This window comes from Morus notabilis, unplaced genomic scaffold (genome assembly GCF_000414095.1).
Source record: "Morus notabilis unplaced genomic scaffold, ASM41409v2 Scaffold212, whole genome shotgun sequence".
Classification (NCBI taxonomy): domain Eukaryota; kingdom Viridiplantae; phylum Streptophyta; class Magnoliopsida; order Rosales; family Moraceae; genus Morus; species Morus notabilis.
Genome location: NW_010361298.1, coordinates 800,324 through 819,573, shown reverse-complemented (window position 1 = coordinate 819,573; position 19,250 = coordinate 800,324). Strand labels below are relative to the sequence as shown.

Sequence of the window (19,250 nt, the reverse complement as noted above, 5' to 3'; positions counted from 1 at the left end):
GAATAATATGCATCGCTTTGAATTGCTTTTTATCTATAGTATTTGCAACATACTATTTATATATCATAGAGGATGTTGATGTAATATTGTATACGTGTTTGTTCTTTGTTATAATTAGGATGAACACTTCCAAATCCAGAGGTCCAGGTCAAAATAAACGGTTTTGGAATGAAGATGAGGATAAATTTTTAATTGAAGCTTTAATGGAGTTACATAATGAGGGAACGTATAAAGCAGAAGGTAACTTCAAGGCGGGACATCTGCATGCGCTTGAGAAAAAGTTACATAGTAGGTTGCCGGGATGCGACTTACTAGCTAGGCCACACATAGAGTCTAGAATGAAAACTTTGAAGACTAATTTTCAAATAGTGCATGAAATGCTAACTGGGCCTAATTGTAGTGGTTTCGGATGGGATCCGGATAGAAAAACGGTTACAGCGGAGAAGCCGGTATGGGAAGCATATCTTAAGGTACTTTTTTTTTTAAATTTAGTTCTTTTAAGATATGGAAATTTTATGGTGAAGGACATTACATGCATGCACGTCACAATTTTATGGTTAAGGACAATGTTATGTTGTTATGCACGTCCAATATTATTAACTTGCATACCATGTCAACATATAATTTAAATGGTCCTGGGGCATGAATGAACTTCGAAGCAGGTATGGACAGGATTATGCTAATGTTTCATTGTATTAAAATTCAGAGTCACAAGGAAGCGTTACCGTTTAAGACCAAGGCTTTTCCCTACTATGAGGACTTGTGTATGGTTTTCGGCAAAGATCGTGCAACAGGTATGGGTGCCGAGGCTGCTGCTGATGTAATTAAGGAACTTGAAAAAGAATCAACTGATGATATTAATATTGACAATGATTTTGTCAATGACATTCACAATACTACCTTTGTGGATGAAGCACAGTCAATGTCTTTCTCACAAGCATCGGCTATTCCTCCAACTCAAGCTCAATCTCAAGGGTCGTCAAAAAGAAAAAGGAAGACTACAAAGGACTCGGGGGCTTATGAAGCCATTGAAAGATCATCTGCTTTACTTGCTGGTGTTATTGAAAAGGCAAGTGAACGTTTAAGTCGGGCTATCAGTGAAGACATGACAGAAAAACATAGCCGGATTAGGGATGAGCTACAAAGGACCACAACCATTACCGCACTTGAACGACATAAGGTAGCTCGGATGATGATAAAAGATGATGCTTTAGTTTCTTACTTTTTTAGTATCCCTGATGATGAAAAAGAGGAGTGGGCTAGAGCTTTGCTTGCCGGTGATATTTAGGAGCCTCCGATTCTTTTGGTATTGTAAGTAATTAGGATTATGCTGCACTTTATTAAATTGTATTAATTAGGAACTTGCTTCACTTAGCATATGACTATATTTTGGAATTATATATGTAGTTGGCGTACGGAGATTCATGACACGGGCAAATCTGAATTTAATTATTTATCTGAATTTGTTGCACCCAATTTCGGTTTTGTGTAGTCCAAAAGGAGAGAAATTTGATAATTGAATTCTCAATTTTATTGTTCCAACGTTATTGTATACACTCAATTGTATATATGTAGTTCAATTGATTATATATATATATATATATATAATCGTGGATGTTGCAGGCATAAGTGTGGCAAGTTCAAAACATGTTTTTCATGCTTTACTTGCCACGGTAGGATGTTGCAGGCATAAGTATACTATCTTCATTTTCACTTTTTTTTTTGTTTTACCACGGTAGGATTGCAGGCATAAGTGGATGTTGATTTTATGCTTATTTTTATTGACTATAAGTGATATTATGTTATGACTTAGTGATATTATTTACAGGGATGAGATGTTGATTTTTTTTTTAAAATTTATGTATGCATTAATTATTAAGAAACTATAGTGTGACAATATTGCATAAAAATTATATTGACAGGGGTTAAAATTATATTTTTCACAGAACATATAATGGTAGATGTCAAAAGTTATCATATTTAAGCTTGTGATAATTTATTATTACATAAAAATATCAAATATTATTTTTTTTACAATTAAAATATAGTTTTTAAATTACTATCTTTCAAATAAAAAGTTTTTTTCAATAATTAAATTATGTTTTTACTATTTTAATTAATTAAAATATTAAATTATTTAGGATTATTAATCAAGGGTATTTTTGTCAAAATACAATTTTTTCAATTCCATTCCATTATCAACCAAACAGCATAATCCTCATTCAGGTGTTGATTCCATAACTCCAATCAAACAATGGAATCAGTTTATGATTCCAGCGCATTCCAATTTCATCCCCATTACCATTCCCATTACCATTCCTATTACCATTCCGTCACTGTAACCAAACGCACCCTTAGTCTTACTTAGTAGCTTCTTCTTTCAGTCACCTTTACTTGATGTCGTTAATTTAGTTAGCGAATGGCCCCACGGTGGGGGCCAAACTGTAGAAGGTAAAATCTACAATTAGAGAAATCTAGGACCAATGATTGAGTTAGGAGTCATCCATTGGTGAAATTGATTCGCTGCGAGAACGAAGGCGTTAGTAAACGTGAAACTAAATGAAAGCAATAAAAATACACAAGGAATTATAGTAGTTGGTTTCATTGAAATTGATATTTAATTTGTTATTTTGAGGGTGTTTTAATTGTTTTATAATCTAAAATTTAATTTGAATTTAAACTGATTAAAATATTAAAAAAACATCATAAATTTTTATATTCTAACAAAAAAATTCATAAAATTTTTAATTTACATTCAATCAATAATGGATGCATCATAATTGAAAGTTTAAATTAGTTTTAAATTCAAACTGAATTTTAAACCATAAAGCTACCAAAATACCCCAAAAATAACAAATTACATGTGAACTTTCCTTAAAAAACCTAACAGAGGAGGCTTTTTGGTTAAAAATATTTATTGTTAAGGAGGAAAGGATGTTGCGTTTCAAAGATTAAGAGACAAAGTGTTATAAGGGATACAGTTTAGAGAGAGTTTTTTAAATTAATCCAAGAAATAAATCGGGAAAATGCCACAAGAGCAAATCAAATATATGAAAGGGGAAAAAGGCCATAACTCCAAATCAAATATATGAAACGATGCAAAATGCATTTTTTAAGTTTAGGATTAATTATAAAAGCTCTCCGAATTATGACCCTTATAACACTTTATCCTCTGATCTTTAAAATGTAACATCCTTTACCTTCTTAAATATGAAACGTCAACAAAAAAATCCCTTTCCATTAAGATTTCTAACAAAAGTGACACTTGTTACACATATATGAGTTGTTTTTAAATAGTTTAGTGCAAAGTTATTGTTCTACCCATCACTTTTAAATTTACCTTTCTTAAAAACATATAATTTTCATTTAATATGATAATAAATAAAGCGAAACAGTAGAACAAAATTTTTAATCTTACCCTTCATATTAATTAATTAATTGAAACTCTTTCAGCAAAACAAATAATTAATAATTAATAATTATTTAAATTCAAAATTTTTTTAAACTTAACTCATAGAATATTTTTAGTAACATTTTTCAAAACGTCGGCATTCTAAAAAAATGTTGATATAATATATATAGTATATATTACATGCAAATTAGAATTAAAATGATTTTTAAGATTGACTATTTTTTAAAAATTTAATATTTTTTAAGAATAGATCAGATTTACTAAAATACCTTCGAATTATACTATACATCAGTTTTCTATTAAAAACTTTAAGAGAATAAAGTTTTTTTTATTAACGATTCATAGTTTGAGAGAAACGAATGTTACGTTTTAAAAATCAAAAGGTAAAGTATTACATGAGTCATAATTCAGAGAAAATGTTTGTAATTAATCCTTAAGTTTATTACACTATTAAACATAAAATTATTTATGAGCATGGATTTCGATGATGAATTGTAAAGACACTGGCGAATAATTATATATATATATACATATATATATATATATATATCTTTTTACCCAATTTTATATTTGGTTATATTTATAAGTGATAATATTTATGATAACAAATATAGTCTTGTGGTCTTTTCAAAATTCATAAGAGTTGGAATCCAGACAAGTTAATTAATACATATAATAACATTTATGCTTTGCTAATTACTTGCTTTAGTGATATAAAATATATACATATTGCCTATTGTCTCTTAACATAACTTTAAATGCAATTCTACAATAAACTTCCAAGCCCATGAAAAGAGTCTCATACTTATATAACTTAGAGCAAATATCAATTTTCAGGGGAAAAAAAGAAAAGAGAGGATTAAAACTTGATTATTTTTATCATCTTTTTAGAATGAAATTGAACTTTTTCCAAATTAAATAATCTTGTGCAAATGTTATATATTTCCAAAGGTAGTAAGTTCATCTTAAAAAAAAAATGTCCAAGAGTTTCCGGTTGATATATTTCTTAACACTCACCTTCATCTTCGCCATAATCCTCAAACATTCAGGTAAATATTACTTATGAAGAACATGTTTGTATAATATTCAAATTATTTAAGAGATATTTGTTTCCTGTATTCACTTCTGATTTTGAATCATGATTTAAGGTTATTTACAGTATTTTTCTCTCACAGTTAAATATGAATTTGTCTTCGTCGAGAGATTATATGTACATTATTTACGTGGCAATATTTTGTAACATTATTTACGAATCTATTTCGGTGTCTAGTGAGAGAATAAGGTTTGTTTGTACAGCTGTCTGAGACCTCATTCTTTCTATAATGCGCTAATTTTTTAATCAATTAAAGGTTTATATAATACTTAGGAAAAATTAATGTAGCGAAAACAGACCAAAAACAAAAAATTTGGTTGTCCTAAAAAGTTGTAAAGATTTTTTTTTTGATGATATTGACAAAAAAAAAAGAAGACTTGTTTTCTCAGTTTAAATAAAAACCAAAGTTCAAGAACAGTATAAAAAGTAGAAGGAATTACAACAGCTACAACGTTATCATGTGGGAGGAAAAAAAAGCAGAAAAAAAAGAGAAACGAATAGAAAGCAAAGATCGAGAGAGAATAATGGAGAGAAAGACAAGAATTAAACCAGATGAAGACAGATAATACTTGTATTTTCTAAAAAAAACAAAAAGAGTTATTTTATATCATTTAAAAATAAAAATAAAAAGCAAGTTGTCTAGAAAAAAGTGGTTGCTTATTCTTTTTGTTATAATTAATTAAAAACTCGAATCAGCGAACTAAACGGGCCCAAAATACTCAAGAATTACAAACAATTTTTAGATGCAGCTAATTAAAACTGTTCCTTAATTTTTATCTGACAATAACAGAAAACTAGATCAGTAACTTGCTAGTAGTTATCCATTATGTTCTTATGTATAAAAACTATGTCAATGTATTTAAGATTAATTCGTGTTTATCATATCAAAATGTAGATGACATAGTGTAAATTAAGTTGATTGCAAAAGCGATTGTGCTAAAAGTATTAAGGATACTACATATATATATATATATATTTATATATAGATACATACATAAATATATACATGCACGCATACATACATACATACGATCTAAATCCTATTTTGAAAAAAAATTAGATAATCAATTTTCAAATAATCAACTTTTTCTAATTCCTTTTCCTGACACAGAATCAGAGCTAATAATCCATTTACTTAAGGAGATAAGATATTGTTATATTGATGAAATTTGTAAGTTTCGATGTGAAGAAAAATATGGATCTCCATTTTTAAGAGTTGAGGGATGTTGTCAGAAACGTCGACACCAACCACGGGGTAAATGTTATTGTTTCATATTAAAATAAACATCTAGTTTTACAAATTATTACATATATCAAGGCTAGAATGTTTAATAACTTTTGTATTATACTGTATAAAGTATATTGTATGGTATAAAATCATTTTATTTGAATTTTTACCTTTTCAACGGTCGTTAAATTTGTATAATATTTAAATTTGTATAATATTTAACAACGGTTCTAAATTGACATTAAATCTAGAATTCATGCACATTTACCTGCGTCCAAGCGTAGATTAGAAGATGATTTCTCTATAAACCGTCGTCTCAAGTTTGAGTTTTTGTAGAGGGTAAAATCTACAATTGATGAAATCAAGGGGAGTCATCAATTAAAGAGATTAGTCCACTGCAAGAACGAAAGCGTTAGTGAATGAGAAAATAAAAGTAAAACAGTAAAGAGACACATAAATTTATAGAGGTTCACTCGTTAACGAGAGTTACCTCTTCTATCGAGCTCTAGTGGTTTCACTATGTTTGATAAAAAGCGTTATAATGAGTCGAAGAGAGAAGAATGAGATGAGAGAGAAATGGAATGTTTGAGAATACAAAAAATCACGGGAAAAATATATTTGAGGTGATGAATCCCTTGTATTTATAGCTTATGAGGCTCTACAGTTGTTTCCCGTTTTCTTGCGATTTGGTCTTCAATTTGTGATCCTTGTATCCTTTTTAAGTGATATTTGACATTCCTTTACAGATTCACATTCCCATTGACCGGTCAAACGTGACTTATTACCCTTTTCGAGTTGACTCTGCTTCTTTATTGCGCGGTTGCTAAGGATTTAGTTTCCTTATGCAGAGATCAATCAAAATCACTCAATTGGCGTGTTGCTTGCAACCTAAGTCAACCGTTAATTTTTTTTTCACCTTGATTCCTCTAGCTTGACTAGATGATTCCTTTCCCTTTCAGGCTGATTTGATTGTCAATTCCTGTTTAAGGAATGTATTAAGGATATTCTTCTCGTGACTTAGTGCCTAAGGTTGAGTACTGACTGTGGGATCAACTGGTGGAGTTGACTGATCGATGAGTCGTTTTAGCCTGTTTAGGGAGTCACGATGACTCGTCTACTATCCAACTGAAGTCTAAGTTATCATGTGTACGGTGATAAATGAGGTACAAAATCTGACCTCAACAAGGTTTTACGAAGGTTTCCTAAGAAACCATCATTAAATGTCATTGGCTAATCGTCTCTATTTCAAGAAGAAACTATATACCCTCCAAATGAATGATGGAAAGCCCTTGAAGAAAAACATGGATGACTTCAACCGAATTATTCTCAATTATACGCTACATGACGGTTTCATATTTCACAGATCACAACTCTATTTTTCTAACACCAGTATGCACCTCCAGCTACTGCGTGATCTTTATGGAGAAGGCCACGCGTTATATTGAGCATTGTCGAATTTGCCAGGCATCTAAGGGTAAAGCTTCTGATGCCGGGTTATATATGCCTTTCCTTATTCCAACACAGCCTTGGACTAATGTTAGCATGGATTTCGTCCTTGGACTTCTGAAAACGCAACGTGGTAATGACTCTATCTTTGTGGTAGTTGATCATTTTTCTAAGATGGCACACTTTATTGCTTCTAAGAAGTTGACAGATGCAGTCTGTGTCGCTTTGCTATACTTTTGAGAAGTTTATTGCCTCCACAGCTTACCTTTATCAATTGTGTTAGATCACGACACCCGCTTCCTTAGGCCTTATTCGCTTCGTGAATTCAAGTTTTCAATTCAAGCTGAGATGTGATATTTTCTGAGAGCTTTTAATTGTAGTAAAAAAGTTAGATATGACATTTTCTGAGAGCTTTTAACTGTAGAAACTTAAAATTAAAAACTCAAATCGGTGAAATAAACGAGGCCTTAGTTACTTTTGGCATAGTCTATGGCGTATGGTCAATACTAGTCTTCATTTCAGTTCTTCCTACCACCCCTAAACTGACGGCCAAACCAAAGTGGTGAATCACTTATTAGAGTATCTTTTACGCAGTCTTGTGGGTGACCATGTTAAATCCTGGGATTCCAAACTTGCACAAGCTGAATTCATACATGATCATGCTGCTAATCGCAGTACAGGTTTCAATCCATTTAAAGTTGTTTATGGCTTTGTTACTCGATGTCCGGCTGATCTTACTCCCCTTCTTGATCGTACATGTTTGTTGACGAGCTTCACCAAATCCACAAGCAAACGTATGATCACTTAGTCACTTCTGCTCATAAGTATAAAACTGCAGCTGATAAAAAACGCCGTCATGTTGAGTTTTACGTAGGCGATTGTGTCTGGGCTGTACTTAATAAGGATCGCTTCCCCGCTCACGAATACAACAAGCTTGTTGCTCGGAAGATTTGGCCCTTGGAGATTGTTGAGAAGATTAAACCTAATGCTTGTCGCTTACGTTTGCCTCTAGGTTATCGCACTTCTGATGTTTTCAATGTCCAGCATCTTGTTCCTTACGTTGGTGAAAACTCAGATCCTTTCCTTGACGATTCGAGGACGAATCTTTCCGACTTCGCAGGGAATGATGCAAATTAGGACTATGACGTTATTTTAAATTCAAATAGTTTGTTTCAAGCATTATCTATTTTAAGATAATTATGTTTTTTCTTTTTATCAGAGATAGGATAGGATTATGATTTTAGCCTATATATATAGGATCTCTTGTTATTTTAATTATTCAGTTTTTCCATATTATTAATAACAATCGTTGAGAATTCTCTCAAATCTTTGCGTAATACACGCTTGGCTTCGTCAATTTCTTTAGTGAACTTTAAACAGATTCTATTGTCAATGCAACGCACATATTTTATGCTAAGCCTAGATGTTTCAAAAAATGTGAACATTAATAATATTACTTGCCATTAGTGAGCAAACTGGATGACTAGTTTGCTTTTTCATAACAAATGTAAAGACTGAGAGAGTGATAAAAAGAGTGATCATAGTATTTCTCTAGTTACCGATAATCCAAAAAGATACTGAACCATCTATTGAAATAGAATGACGACAGTAATTCTCTTCTTGTCCTTCTTGCCTCCCTCCAATTGCTTTGTAGCAAGAGAATTATCTGATCCCAAACGATAAATAATGTTGTTTCATCAACATTGTAAATATCCTTTAAATGAAATTGGTCTAGTTTAGCTCATATTGTTGGAAAATTGCAGAACACGAACGAATATTTTTCATAGATGATTAATATCATTAACAAGAAATATACCCAAAGACTATTGGGCTAAGCTCACAACAGTAGAGAGTTAATCAGTGGACATTTAGTTCATGGATTTAGAATAATTCTCGTTTTACGTGTATTTTATGTGAGAGAATCATGATTCGAGCAACGAATTATGATTCGAATCATGAAATTATGATTCAAATCATAGAACCATGACATAAATCAACCATGACATGAGTTGACTAAAATATTTTAAACAAAGTGAATCTATGAGCCTCACACAATAAAATAAATAAGTTCATCCCATTATAGCCCAAACAACACCATACATGGCTAATATGATCTAAAATATTAGTTTTTAATTACATGCTTCGTACACCACGTTTGACATTAATATGTGAGCTTAGGTAATTATGCTAGTCCATATAAAATAATTTTAACACTTATTTCTAATAAAGTATTTTCAATATTCCCCATGAAAACTAAAGTACTTTTACCAAACTGCCAGTAAGACTTGATTCCATATCTTGCATTGAACCATCCTAACCAAAGATTAAAGAATTTAAATTCTAGAGAGTTTTACCATACATTTTTTTTTTTTTTTTGCATAAAGTCTTTTTCTATAATTCAGATCATTTTTCCATGTCATATTCATTTTCTCTTTATTGGAGAAACCACTCATACAAAACTTACTCTAACACAAGGATATTTTTCATAATTTGTGCCTCTTAAAATTATTATTTTTCATCTCAGATCATGTTTATCTCGTCGAATTATTTAGAATTAATCCTTTAGGTCTCTATAAATGCATTAGTGTGGATAGAATACACCGAATCGGTACATGAAAGTGAGCCCTCTCGTGTGTTAAAATTCTATGTTTTATTTGAAAATTGTGTCTATACTTTTATTGAATGGTGATTTAATAATGTGTGTTCAATCAATTTAAAAAAAAAATCATGAAGTTTCATCCATATAGCGGGTCACATTACCGCTACCATGACTCGTATTAAGATAGAATAAGTTTTTAATAAACATTCATTTAAAAAATCACTACTTTTTTAAAATTAATAAACATCCATTTATCAATAAATTATCCAATTATCGATGAATAAATAACCTCTCAACAAAATAATTTTTCCTCGTTTCAATGGTACTAATTTAGAAATGTTTTATTGCATCACGTTTTTAGCCAATTGGTGCCGAATGTGTTCTATTTGCTGAAATAAAAAAGAAATAAATAAGATGTATGCGCGCGCTTTTTTAAAATTAATCCTACTATTCAAGAACCCCTTTTCCTCGTGATTAATACTTATATTAAAATCAAGATTTCATTATAAAACACTCTTGACCAAGCCCCTATAGCTCAGTGGTAGAGCGTCAGTCTTGTAAACTGAAGGTCCGTAGTTCGATCCTGCGTGGGGGCATCTAACCCATAATTCTAATTTTTTTTTTTTTTTTTTTTTTTTTTGATATAATCAAAAGTATACTAGTTGATCTAATTCCAAAAAAATGAAGAACAAAAGAAAAATTTCCCAAACAACTTTCCTTCGGTCGTTCCATCAATCAAAATTACTTACAATAATGCCAGCTCTATGTTAAAGCGTCACACAAGTTTTCAATAAGAAGTAATTCTCAAGATAAAACAATATTGATAATTAGGTTAGTTATTCTTTTTATATTTAAGGAGTTTCTTCTCTAGAATCAGAAAAATAAAACTATCGGTCTGTATTAAAATTATCCGTTATGTATATTTTTTTAATCTCATTTAATTTTCATCAGATTTAACGGTCAGAAAACTAATCCTACTTATAAGACGGCCTACCAAAAACAGTCTTTTTTTATATATTGTGATTTACGTTTATTCACAAACTATACTCTCACTTTTTGATCTAATAAAAAATGTACTTTTAAATTACAATTAATGTACATATATATAATTTTTCTTTTTAGAATTTTGACCTATAAAATGACTAAATTATTCTTAGAAAGAATTTGTATATGACGCTTATTTTTGTTCTCGAACAGTTATACAATCTCCTTTTAAGAATAATTTAGTGATTTCGCAAGTTAAAATCAAATTTTGATTGAGAAAAGATTTAGATTTATAGATTAAAATGTAATTCGAAAGTATACTTTTGATAAGAATAAAAACCGATGATATACTTTGAGAAATAAATATAAACTACAAGGCATAGAAAGACAAAAAAAAACCCTTGATAATTAGACCAGCGTAGTGTTAGAATTAACTACACAAAAGAAGCAAGATCGGTGTTCCAAAATAAGAGGTGGTAGTACTAGTTGTAGTAGTAGTCTAGAACTCCAGAAATACATTTTTTTTCTTTTCTTTCCAAACATTTCATATCCTCCTAGATGAGCAACTCTAAGATATATATATTTCTTTGCTTCTTAATTTTAGAAATTGTGCTGCAAGAACAAGTTTTCTTGAGGAGAAGCAGGACAAATCTCTTCTTCCAAACTTCTCAACCCGTCGTTAATGCTTCCACCATTGCCTGAATTTTTGGCTTCTGGGTTCTTCCCTTCTACATCTGCATCCGAAACCGAGGACTTCCTCCTCTGAGAAGAAGCAACACTAGGAAAAGTAATCCATGAAGGAGCTCTGAACTCCAACCTCTGATCATCGGCCTCAACGACATCGGCCTCGGATGCCGACCGATTCGAAGATCTTTGTGAGGGTTTCTTGTGCATTCTACTACTCCCCAAAACCACCTCGGTTGGCAAGATCGGTTGTTCATTACAAGGGCTGCCCATTAGCAGCGCAAGAGCTCGTTCTAATGCGGTCGTCACTTTGTCCATCGATGGCCTTTCCTTCCCTCTCATTCTTACACACTTACAAGCCACATTTGCAATCCTTTTCAACGCTTCTATATCTGATGGAAGCTTCAAAACCGGATCCAAAATCGCTGCTATATCGGCCGATTTGATAAGAGGCACCGCCCACTCGACAATGTTCACTGCCCGTTCAACTACATTCCCTTCTTCATACTGCATATGAATAGCTTTTCTCCCGCTGAGAATCTCCAACAACAAGACACCGAAGCTGTAAACGTCGGATTTGGTGGTGAGGTAGTGAAGCCGGTAGTATTCGGGATCAAGATAGCCAAGAGTTCCGGCCGGTAGCTCAGGCAATGGGGAGCAACTATCTGCAGGCCCCAACAGCGAGAGACCGAAATCAGCGACTCGGGCATTATGCTCCTCGTCGATGAGGATGTTCGAGGACTTAATGTCTCGATGGATCACCGGCGGGCAAGCATAACCGTGCAAGTATTCGATCCCCCTTGCAGCCTGGACTGCAATAGTTACTCTTCTAACCCAATCCAGCTGCTCCTTCAAGACCTTGTTCTTACCATGGAGATGCTGATGCAATGATCCATGAGCCATGTACTCATAAACAAGAAGCCTTTCTTCTCCTTCCTCACAATACCCGAGCAGATTAAGCAAATGGGCATGGTTTAATCTCGAGAGTAGATCTAACTCTGTGTGGAATTCTTTCCAGCTCTTCTGCATGTTTGGAGACATTATAGCCTGTTTGACGGCAACAACCGTGCCGTCTTTTAAAACCCCTCTGAAAACATATGAGAAGCTTCCCTTTCCCACTAAAGATTCGTCTTTGAAACCCTCCGTCGCCCTTTCTAGTTCCTCATAAGTGAACATCTGAGCCCTCCTGATCTTCAGGTCATCCAAATCTGGACGAATCTTACCGTTTTCCTTTTGAAAGCTCGAAGCATTTGCATTACTCTTCTTGGACTTGGAATCTTTGGTGGAGCATTGGCAGTCTCTCAACTTGTAACGAACGTACAAAACTGCGGTTAACGACACAACAATCACTAGGAACGCAGCAAACGCAATCTCCGCAATGATGACCGGCAGCTGCAGCGACCAAAACCTTTCGTTCTTCTTTGCCGCGAGGATAGTGGAGTACGAAGCTGAACAGTTGGAGACGCATTCCGCGGAGTTGCAAATCGAACAGTTATATTCACAAATTCTGTCAGATCTCACCGAGCATTCGGTTTTTTGGTACATTTCAGCGGGACAACCGGCGCTGCACGGCAAGCAAATTCGAGAGTTGGGATCTTTGCAAGAGGCATTCTTATGGCTGAGTTCGTAAAACCCTGGGGCACACGGAGTAGGCTTGCAGAGGCCAGGAGAGACGGCTAAAGGCAGAGAAGTAGGAAATCCAGAACCCCAACAAACAGGCAGAAGTGATCTCTCAGCAAGAATTCCACAAGTGAAGTAATTCCCAGCAGCAATCTCATAAACCTTAATCCCATTAGGGACAGAGGTGCTTGGTTTAACAACAAAACCCCAACAAACCACTCCACGGTCATAACTCCTAATCCCACAAGCATGAAACTTCCCTCCAACAACAGAGAGCATTGGATCATTCGGCGCCAAATCGACATTCCCACCCTGACCCGAATACGCCACCGAGATCTCTTCCTCAATGTCCAAGCTCCTTCCCCAACAAAAGGCTCTTGAATTCACACCCTCCATAATGCCACAAACATGGTACCCACCCGCCGCAATCTTCTGAAACCTCATCTCTTTAGGAATCAAGCTGATGACCCGGCTGCTCGTTTCGTCGCCCCAACAGAAAACCGTCCTGTTCTGAGCAAACAACGCGCAGCTGAACTCCGAGCCTGCAGATATCGACTGAATCTGCCCATCAAACGCATAGTTTTTTGTCATGTTATAGCCCCAACAATCAACAAAAGAAGTGTTCCTGCGTTTTCCAGTCAAGGGCTTTCTCAATCCACAGAGATGGTAATCACCAGCACTTATTTCCAAGTACTCGGCGGCTTTACTCATCGGTTGAGGAACGCCCATTTGGATGTAGCCACTGCTTCCCCAACAATACGGCTGATTGGTATTACTGAGAAGCCCACAAACAAAACCATCACCAGCAGTTAGACCAACAAATGGTAAACGCAATGGAGTTCCATATGTTATGGCTGAATTTGAGCCATAACAGGTCACAAGGTGGGACCCATCTGATCTTAGGCCACAGAAAACAGGACCGTTTTCTCCATAGGAAACGGCAATGGAAGACATTGAACCTAGTCCTGAAACTAACCACAACAAATCTGATAGACATAGAACCCACATAAGGAAAAAACCCCACTTTGGAAAAATCCACATTTCTCTCACAACTCAAATGATAAACTCAGCAGAGAGTGCAGTTCAAAAGGAAAGGAAAAGCTTTGTTCTGGGGTTTGACTGAACAACTGAAAAGACACCATCGCACTTCCCTTAGACCATCAAGTTGAATGAAGAAAAAAGGCATATGATGTGAATAACATTCACCAATGAATAAGCCAAAAAGAATAAACACTTTCTATACAAGAGAACAATTTCTACTGTTCTTCTTCAACACCCAAGTGCGGAAAAACACTTACCCATCAAGAACAAAATGTCGAAAATCTTTCTTTCATTCATTCATTCACAAAACTCAGCTAGTAAATCTCTTCCCACAGTCTGCTCTTGCTTGGATGAGACTACTTGGGTTGTGAAAAAAAAAAAAAAAGAAAAAGAAAAATGATAGTAATAAATTTCTTGGAATGAAAACGCCCAAGGAAAGATGGATTGTTTTGGTGAAGTAGTTGCAGGGTATTGCTATTACAGAAGCAAGAATGTGCGGAGAGAGAAAGAGAGAAGGAAAGAGAGAGGGAGAGAGAGGAAAGAAAGAGCATTTAATGAGATGAAACTGCAAGTTCTGAATATGGCCTCAGTGTAGGTGAAGGTATTAAATGAGAAGTTAATGCCATTTTGATATTTCCAAGCCTGGGTATTAATAACTTTTTTTTGCAGAATGTATGTATGAATGTAATTTTTGCTCCTTTTGTAGTACTAATATCTCCAACGCTTGCGTAAAACTGTGGCCTTCAAATGTCTCTTCTTTTTCTTGCATGCATGATTTTTATTTTCTCTGAAATTATATAAGCTGTTTTCTTTTTCTCTTTTCTCACTCAATTTGAATTTGTATATTTTTTTTTCTGGAATGCTTTCTTTTATTTTATAAATTATACTTTTTTTCTTTAGTAATTGTGTTATCGGTTATACTTGGACCACGAACTTGGGAAATTGCTTTTTTAAACATCGAAGCTTATGTTGTCAATAATTATAAAAGAATAACTACTTGGCTGCATTCTTTTTTTTTTTTTTTTTTTTTCTTTAACTGCTGCGATGTAGTATTTTATTAAGATGATCTCTAATATAAATGTTAACATCAATTATATATTTATTATTAAAAAAATTGACATGATATATTATTTTAATTTTTGTTACAATGCATAATGTTATTTAAAATATTAAGTTTATTTTTTTTATAATTATTAAGCTTTGAAACTTGTAAAAATAAACTTTTATTTTTAAAATAATTAAAAAATACAAAAGTTGTATTCATTTTTAACCGATAGTAATTAAATGTCAAATTTTTCATATACTATCTCTTAGAGGGATTGTAATATGTTTTGATTAAGATCACAAGTTGTTTGAATGTTAAAACAAAGGAAGAAAGAGGAAAATAGTCCAAAACTTGAGATGAATTAAAATTAATAGGCTAATAGTTTACATAAGTTAATAAATAGGCCAAATTACTGTTTTCGTTCATAACTTGTCTGGTTATGAACCATAACTTGACAAGTTATTATCCATAATTGTCCATAACTTGTCTGGCTATGAACCATAACTTGACAAGTTTGTCCATAACTTATCTGGTTATGAACCATAACTTGACAAGTTATGGCCTATTAATTTCTATAACTAAAAATTGACCTATATACTTTCTTAAGCTTTTCATATTGGCATATTTTCTACTATTTCCCAAAAACATAAAAAACTCATGTTTAAGGGACTTCAAAAGCGCTGCAGCGGACAAACTACACAAAAACTGTGCAATTTAGTTCGGCCAAACCGACTACAACCGAAATATTTTCCCTGCAGCTGAAATATTTCCGCTGTAGCCGAAATATTTCTACTGCAACCGAAATATTTGCGTTGCAGCGCGCTTGTGCAAGCCTTTCGGGTCTGTTTGAGCACTGCAGTGGGAAAACACCCGTTGCAGTGAAAATTCTGCATAAAAAATAGTGTTTTCATGAGTTTATGTGATCTGAAACATTTCAAACCATTACATCCATTAGTGATATGTTTTCATATATATCTGAATATCAATTAGCAATAGATATAACTATTGTAATAGGTGTATTAATCCATAAAAAGATATTTTTACATTAAAAATGTACCTTTATGTGAATGGTTGTAATATTTAAAGAGGATATATTCATTCATGAAATGACACATTTGTCTTTGTTAATTCTCCAGAGAAAATTTACAGACTTAATTCATGTTCTGGAACTCAATATGATTGCTAGATATTGTGTTTAACGGTTTGTTGTATCTCATTAGCAAACTTTGAGAAGTGAGGGCAAATAAAACCTTAAAGGAAAGTATTCTTATACGCTTCAAACCCTCTTTTGTTTTTTGCATTCTTTTCACCCTCTACACTCAAATTTTCCAACAACCTTTAAGGTTTTAACTTGTTGCAATGGAGGTTGAAAAGAACATGACGTCTTTCCTCAATTCGAATGTCCAATTTTATCGATTCGATGGTACCAACTTCACCCGCTGGAAAGGAAAGTTGTTCTTCCTTCTCACCATGCTCAAGATCGCCTACGTGCTTGATCCGATGTTAGAGCCACTTCCAAAACCAAAAGAGGATGATTCTAATGAATTGAAGGCTACAAGGAAGGAGCGTGAAGATGATGAAGTCATTTACTAGGGTCATATTCTTAACACTCTCTCCAATAGACTCTACGATCTCTACAACTCGATGGAGTCTCCGGTGGAGATTTGGAACGGTACAGATAAATTTCTCATCTTGAAATATCTTGAATTTGTCATGGTTGATACCAAGAGCGTTCTAGATCAAATACATGAATTGCAAGTCATTGTTACTAAGCTTCGGGAATTGAAAGTTGAAATTCCTGAATCATTCCAAGTGAGGGCAATTATTGCTAAATTGCCTCAAAGTTGGAATGGTTATAGAAAGAAACTCCTTCATAGGAGAGATGACATAACTTTGGAGGAATTATAAAAAACTTGAGGATCAAAGAAGAGACTAAGTCACGTGATCCTAAGGGCAAGATAATAGATTCCTCTAAGGTTAATGTTGCTGAAGCTAGTAAGTTTTCGAAGAATTTCAAAGTTAATAATGACAAGAGGTTCAAAAAGTCAGGTAATGGCCAAAAGAAAATTTATGGAAATTGTTTCTTTTATGGAAAGAAAGGCCATAATGGACAACTCACCGGAGCCTGCTGTCGTGATATCGCCGCCTGCCAGAATTTTTTTGAATTTTTTCAGTCACGCCCGAATGGTCTGAATTGGCCGAAGCCCGAACCATACCAACGGATATATTTTTGACCATTGGTGCCCGACCCGAAGCTCGAACTGCCCGAATCCAATGGCTATTTTTTTAGCCATTGCCCGATTTTCTACCTGAGCCAGCCCGAACCCGACCCGTGAAGAAAAAAATAACTGTTGGATCCGAATTTAGGAGAAAAAAATCAATTTTTTAACCCAAAAAATTTTCCTATAAATACCTCTCATCCCTCACACATTTTCCTCACCCAAACTCTCTCAAACCCTCTCAATTTCTCTCAATCTCACTCAATTTCTCTCAATTTCTCTCAATCTCACTCAATTTTTTAAGGATTCTTATTCAATTTCTTTTAATAATAAAGTTGTGATTCGTAAAAATAAGTATTTTATCTGTGATGGATGGATGTAAAATAATCTATATTTTATTAAACCTAAGATGGACTCACTGCTAAACACTGAAGTTATTAATAACTCTAAAAGGCTTAAGACTTCTCACTCTAATTAGACATATCTTTGGCATTTGTGACTTGGTCACATTAGCCTTAACAAAATACAGAGGTTGATAAAGGATGGACCTTTAAGTTCTTTAAAGGTTGGGTCCTTACCCCAATGTGAGTCTTGTTTGGAGGGAAATGACCAAAATACCATTTAGGTCAAAGGGCAATAAGGCTGAAGAGGTTCTTGAACTTGTGCATAGTGATGTTTGTGGTCCCATGAACATCAAAGCAAGATGAGGGTTTGAGTATTGCGTCACTTTTATCGATAATTACTCAAGATATGGTTATGTGTACCTGATGCACCACAAAAGTGAAACTTTTGAGAAATTCACAGAGTTTTCGGGCTGAAGTGGAAAAGCAATTGGGTAACCCATAAAGGAACTTCGATCCAATCTAGGTGGAGAATACGTCTCTGATGAGTTCACTGGATACTTATTAGAAAATGAGATTCTATCCCATTTGACTGCACCAGGCATTCTACAACAGAATGGTGTAGCTAAGAGAAGGAATAAGACCATGTTGGACATGGTACGGTCCATGATGAGTTATTCAACATTGCCTATATCTTTCTGGGGATATACTTTACAAACTGCATGTTATCTTCTGAACAACGTGTCAACAAAGTCGGTTCCTAAAACTCCTCACTAGTTGTGGACGGGCATGAAGACATCCTTGAACCATATTCACATATGGGGATGTCCTGCACATGTACTGGACAAGGAAGCGAACAAGTTGGAAGCATGTTTAGAAGTGTGCATTTTTGTAGGTTATCCGAGTGGGACGAAAGGGGGTTATTTCGATAACCCCAAGGAAAATAAAGTCGTGGTTTCAACAAATGCAACATTACTTGAGGAAAGTTACATGAACGACTTTAAGCCTCGTAGCAAAGTGGTGCTTGAGGAAATATCGAGTGACTTAGTCAGACTGCTAATTCCTTTAGAAACCGTTCAAATCAGCATATAAAAGGAAACCTAACAACAACCTAAGGGGCTTCGGCGTAGTGGGAGGATCAGACCTGAACCTGAGAGATTCATGGCCAATAGGGAGACCTTTTTGGTAGAATCTTTGAAAAATGACAAAGATCCTTATACATACAAAGAAGCTATGGAGGATGTTGATGCAAACCTTTGGACATGAGCCATGAAAGCTAAGATGGAATCTGTGGATTTTAATCAAGTCCGGGAACTTATAGATCTTCCTGATGGAATTAAGTCCATTGGGTGTAAATGGGTCTACAAGAGAAAGAAAAATACAGAAGGAAAGGTCGAAACCTATAAGGCTAGATTGGTAGCTAAGGGATACACACAAAAGGAGGGAATTGACTACGAGGAAACATTTTCGCCTGTAGTCATGCTTAAGTCCATCCGCATTGTAACACCCCCCCCCCCCCCCCCACCCCCGCCCCACAC

General features: G+C 34.3%; 1 protein-coding gene and 1 non-coding gene across 2 annotated transcripts; one reads left to right on the top strand and one right to left on the bottom strand.

The window, feature by feature from the left end:
• Positions 1-10,302: 10,302 nt before the first annotated feature.
• Positions 10,303-10,374, top strand: TRNAT-UGU. Its single transcript has one exon. It is a non-coding gene; the product is annotated as a tRNA-Thr (tRNA).
• A 792-nt stretch (positions 10,375-11,166) lies between these two features.
• On the bottom strand, positions 11,167-14,466 carry LOC21411346 (serine/threonine-protein kinase-like protein ACR4). Its single transcript, XM_010099218.2, has one exon. The coding sequence runs from the start codon at positions 14,105-14,107 to the stop codon at positions 11,363-11,365; it is 2,745 nt and encodes a 914-aa protein (XP_010097520.2). The 5' UTR covers positions 14,108-14,466; the 3' UTR covers positions 11,167-11,362.
• Between the last annotated feature and the right edge of the window lie 4,784 nt (positions 14,467-19,250).

Coding starts and splice junctions, on each gene's coding strand:
- LOC21411346 (XM_010099218.2), bottom strand. CDS start 14,107: ATGTGGATTTTTCCAAAGTGGGGTTTTTTCCTTATGTGGGTTCTATGT.